This window comes from Procambarus clarkii, chromosome 1 (genome assembly GCF_040958095.1).
Source record: "Procambarus clarkii isolate CNS0578487 chromosome 1, FALCON_Pclarkii_2.0, whole genome shotgun sequence".
Taxonomy (NCBI): Eukaryota; Metazoa; Arthropoda; class Malacostraca; order Decapoda; family Cambaridae; genus Procambarus; species Procambarus clarkii.
The window spans coordinates 47,550,168-47,556,145 of NC_091150.1; the positions used below are offsets into that span (position 1 = coordinate 47,550,168).

The following is a 5,978-nucleotide window of genomic DNA, read 5'->3' on the forward strand; positions in this document are numbered from 1 at the left end:
ACAACATGTTATCATATATACAGATTCGAGAACTGCCATTGAAACCTTGCAACAAGAACACATACGTGATAACATCCATCTCATCACAAATGTTATATCATTAATGCAAACACTCAAACGTCAAGGCCGTCGGGTACTTATCAACTGGGTGCCAAGTCATGTGGGAATAATAGGAAATGACATTGCAGACGAAGCTGCAGAACTTGCAACTAAGAGAAGAAATGTAGACATTTACATACCACAGAGTCTATCACAGATTAAGAAAGTAATTAGAAACAGAGTAATGCAAAATATGTACGTTGACCACAACACAGCAGTTGCAACATCAGGATCTGCGGGTTGGTACAAGAATTCAACCAACTACGAACCACTTAGTTTGATAAAAGGGAGCAGTAGAACAACAGAAGTACATTTATATCGCATCAGGTTTGGATACCCATGTGCATGGGAAATAGGCTTACAGGTTCCGGAAGATGAGAGGAAATGTCAGCACTGTGGAGAAATGCCCGACAGACCACTGGAACATTATTTACCGTCCCCGACCGTCCAAGTGGTTGAGCACTATTCCTTCCCCCGTCCCATCCCAAATCCTTATCCTGATCCCTTTCAAGTGCTATATAGTCGTACTGGCTTGGCGCTTTCCCCTGATAATTCCCTCCCTTTCCATTAAGATTTCAACTTAGATTCAACAGAGCAGAAGAAGTTGTTAAACACATGGGACAAAATCTTACTGAAGCGACCATACTACATAAATACTCATACTCCGCCCAAGTATAACAGAAACAAACAGCACTTAGTTGACCAGCCAGAGGCTTAGGGCTCGCGCAGGAATATCCCTGCCAAAAAAAATTTAATTTTTTTTTGTACTTTCTTGCAAGGCGTTTTTGTACCTTCTTGCGATGAGTTTTTTTAATTTCTTGCAATGTATTTTTGTACTTACAATGCACCTGTAAGCATTTTTTAATTTTGCTAGAAATTACCTTCTTAAGATTATATGTTAGAGTAAGGACCTGCCCGAAACGCTATGCGTGCTAGTGGCTTTACAAGAATGTAAAACTTCAAGTCTCTGTACTCTCATGACCCCAATGTACCTTCTTGTATATAAATAAATAAATAAATAAATTAGTTTAGTTCGTTTATTATGCACCCCATACTCATCTTGTGGGAGATAGTGGAAAGGTTTACAGAGGCACATAATGGGTTCAGGGACTGAACCCCACAGCTTAGAGCAACTTACATCTGCGATTCTGAAATGAGTCAATTACATAGTTACTAATTCATGCTTCATACATCCATCTAACTGAACAGCAGCTTTACAGTCATGTTCATGCTTTACCTATGGTAAACAAACTTTGGATAATTTGATAATATTTATGGTAATATATAATTTTGAATGAAGTACTTACACATTTCTTGGACACAATTGATAGAGTTATCTCTGAATTCTGCAATGTTTTCACATTCGATTACAGGATGACGTAAAGTACACCATGTTCATCCCGAAAGCCGCTGTATTGTACATACCCCATACTCAACTTGTGAACAGTAGTTTATTGCACATTCCATATTCATACTGTATGCTATACTTTATTGTGCACCCCATACTTATGCTGTATGTTATAGTTTACTGTGCATCCCATTCTCACCCTGTAAGCTGTTTATTGTGCACCCCATACTCATCCTGAGCAGCAGTTTATTGTGCACCCCATACTTATGCTGTATGTTATAGTTTACTGTGCATCCCATTCTTATCCTGTAAGCTGTTTATTGTGAACCACATACTCATCCTGTAAGCGGTAGTTTATTGTGCACCCCATATTCATCCTGTGAGCGATAGTTTATTGTGCACCCCATACTCATCCTGCAAGCGGTAGTTTATTGTGCACCCCATACTCATCCTGTGAGCAGTAGTTTATTGTGCACCCCATACTCATCCTGTGAGTAGTAGTTTATTGTGCACCCCATACTCATCCTGCAAGCGGTAGTTTATTGTGCACCCCATACTCATCCTGCAAGCGGTAGTTTATTGTGCACCCCATACTCATCCTGTGAGCAGTAGTTTATTGTGCACCCCATACTCATCCTGTGAGCAGTAGCGCAAAAGGATTATAGTGAGCACTAACAGGCCTTGATGGATGGCTGTTTGACATTAGCTTTATAATTATATTAAGACATCTAATTGATTGTAATGACAGCCTTTAACATAAACTTCTTGCACTGTATTTGCTATTGTTAACAACGTATTAATACCCACTGGAGTTAGCACAGTGAAGTTGTGTTGATAATGCGTAATATAAATTTTCAACGTTGGATATTACAGGGTAATACGCGTTACCTTATATTTTTAAGTTACCGATTTGTACTTTTTATTTATTTATTTATTTATTTATATACAAGAAGGTACATTGGGGGTTAACAGAGAACATAGAAATTAAGTTGAATTTACATTCCTGTAAAGCCACTAGCTCGCATAGCGTTTCGGGCAAGTCCTTAAACTAACAGATAATTTGTAGATAATTGGCAGTAAAACTGACAAAAAATGCTTTCAGGTACTTTACAGATTTACTTTATAGGTACAGATAATTTTAAGTAGAATAATTACAGTAAAATTGACAAAAAATGTTTACAGGTACAGTGCAAGAAATTTTGACACAAAAGCAGATTAGAATAATACACAATAATAACAATACACAATAATGACCGAAGATTACTAGGTACATTAGGATAACATTTCAAGGAATAATGCAGTAGAATATGCACTCAATACAACAACCATGATATCAGATATCTAAAATTACAATGGTAAAGCAATATGGCTTAGGCACAAATATTGGGGGATTAGGTAGCACTAGGTACAGTGCAAGATAAAGCACTAGGTAGAAAACTATGAAGATGAAATTAGGTACTTTTTGGTTTTATTTTTTAATAAGGCAAAAGTTGGACAGCTTTTCAATTCATTAGAGAGTGAGTTCCATAGACTAGGTTCCTTTATTTGCATAGATTGTTTACACAAATTAAGTTTGACTCTGGGGATATCAAAGAGATATTTATGTCTGGTGTGGTGAGTATGTGTTCTATTACCTCTGTCCAGGAAGAGTTTCAGAACAGGGTTTTGCACTTAAGAAAAGGGTTCTATAAATGTAATTGACCCAAGAGAATGTATGGAGTGAATTTATGTTTAGCGTGTTTAGGAATTTAAACAGGGAAGCTTTGTGCTGTCTGAAAACAGAGTTTGTTATTGTCCTGATAGCATATTTTTGCTGGGTGATGATGGGCTTGAGGTAGTTTGCAGAGGTTGAACCCCAAGCACAGATACCATAAGTAAAATAGGGATAGATAAGGGCATATTAGAGTGAGAGGAGAGCAGAGTAGGGTACATAATATCTGATCGTATTTGATGGTGCTACATAGCCATCCCGGCTTGGTGTCTTATTTGATAATTAATTACTTGTAAAATCGACAAAACATGGCTTTATTAAAAATATATCCTGCCTTACTAACCTGTTTACATTTTTGGAAACGATAACCAGCTACAATACTCAGAAAAAAGTACTCCCGGTGGATGAAGTACACAAGGATTTTGCTAAAGCCTTTGATACGATACCACATGAAAGACTGACAAAAAAAATACAGGCAAATGGAATAAATGAAAGAATACTAGAATGGATAAAACAATTGTTAAGGCAAAGAAAACAAAGAATGGTGCTAAATGGGAATGAATCTGATTGGAGAAATGTGGTAAGCGGGGTACCACAGGGGTTCATTTTGGGACCAATCATTTTTGTCATACATCAATGACAGATGAGAATATTATAAACCACATTATCAAATTTGTAGATGACAGAAAGATTTATGGCAAAGTGGGAAATTATAATGTTGTTGAAGCCTTGCAAAGAGATCTGCAGGAACTCCACAAATGGTCAGATGACTGGCAAATTCTTTTTAATATTGACAAATGTGAGGCACAAAAACCCACGCCACAACTACCAAATTAATAACATTACATTACCACAGATTGATGAAGAAAAGGACCAATTGGAGTCTAAATCCGCCACGCAATGAGAACTGCACAGCAGGTAGGAACAGCAGTCAAAAAAGCTAACCAAACACTTGGAATAATCAAGCGTACCTTTGACTTCAAGGAAAAGAAGATAATGATTCACTGGTATAAATCTCTGGTGTAGTAGTCACTTTGGTTACTGTATCAAAGTATGGAGCCCTCATCTTCAGAAGGATATAGTTGCTCTGGAGAAAGTGCAACATCGGGCAACAAAAATCATTCCAGATCTAAGTCAACTCACGTATCAGGAACGGTTGAGGGTCACAGGACTAACAACACTACAAACCAGGGATGACAGGGCGGATCTCATTGAAACTTTTAAAATATTGAACAAGTTGGAGGATGTTGATCCGGAAAATTTCTTCAAAAGGTCAGATGTACCACAAACAAGGAGCAACGGTTTCAAGCTCAATAAGCCACAGTGTAGTACTGAGAAGAGGAGACGCTTTTTCACCCACCGGGTTATTAACCCATGGAACCACCTACCCGCCAAAGCCATAAATGGCAAAAACTCTTGTTAACCCTTAAAGTACAGCTGGAAAAGATCGTCAAGGTAAATGGGGGAGGACATTCGACAAGCCGCCGGCTTCCTGTCCTCGTCGAGGCCACTAGTATTAGTGGCCCTCAGGTAAATTCAGGTAAATATATTTCCTTTTATCTACTAGAAGCAAAGTATTGATACAATGTAGCTAGAAGCCTCTCGTCCTGGATGTCATGAAGCACCCACTGAAGGAGCAACGGAGAGCGACCATGTAAATAACGCTTATATTTGCCAGCGTTCTGTTGTAGGACAATACACCTTAGATATAAACTAATGAATTGTGCTGCATAAAGATAATTTCTAATCAGTTCACATATTTCACTATCATTTTTCATGCCATTACTGATAAGGTGAACCAGATTGAGGTTTCAACTCTGATGACACATTAGTTAATTTTATCAAATTTTAAGTGGAAATCTGGTGCTTTCTACAGGCACCAGACGCTTACACTGTCCTTCTACAGGCACCAGACGCTTACACTGTCCTTCTACAGGCACCAGACGCTTACACTGTCCTTCTACAGGCACCAGACGCTTACACTGTCCTTCTACAGACACCAGACGCTTACACTGTCCTTCTACAGGCACCAGACGCTTACACTGTCCTTCTACAGGCACCAGACGCTTACACTGTCCTTCTACAGGCACCAGACGCTTACACTGCCCTTCTACAGACACCAGACGCTTACACTGTCCTTCTACAGGCACCAGACGCTTACACTGTCCTTCTACAGGCACCAGACGCTTACACTGTCCTTCTACAGGCACCAGACGCTTACACTGTCCTTCTACAGGCACCAGACGCTTACACTGTCCTTCTACAGGCACCAGACGCTTACACTGTCCTTCTACAGGCACCAGACGCTTACACTGTCCTTCTACAGGCACCAGACGCTTACACTGTCCTTCTACAGGCACCAGACGCTTACACTGTCCTACAGGCACCAGACGCTTACACTGTCCTTCTACAGGCACCAGACGCTTACACTGTCCTACAGGCACTAGAACGTGCCTGATGTACGAGGCACCAGGCATATGTACTAACGTGTATGAATACACTCTGGCTGCCTGTCCCCCGACACAATGAATTATCATTATTATTATTTCTAAAATATGTGTGTGTTAATGCATATATTTGGCGTGAATTTACCTAAGGGCCACTATCTCTCTCGAGGATAGGAAGCCAGTCACGGTAGCTGCCACAATATATATCTGTAAGTATTCTACTAGTTATGAACATAACAGCCCTGTCCTTAAAGTTCAAGTATGTTTATTGAGACAAGAAAGAAATACATCTCAAAGGGATAGAGTAGCTTAGGCTATTTCTACCCCCCCCCCCATCCCTGTCCTTACATTAAGGAGTGTATGTAGCAAGTGA

At 39.5% G+C, this 5,978-nt stretch overlaps 1 protein-coding gene across 1 annotated transcript; it reads right to left on the reverse strand.

Moving 5' to 3' along the window:
• Positions 1-4,999: 4,999 nt before the first annotated feature.
• Positions 5,000-5,635, reverse strand: LOC123754425 (putative uncharacterized protein FLJ45035). The gene has a single exon (XM_045736832.2). It carries the CDS (start codon positions 5,633-5,635, stop codon positions 5,000-5,002), a length of 636 nt encoding a protein of 211 aa, XP_045592788.2.
• Positions 5,636-5,978: the final 343 nt, after the last annotated feature.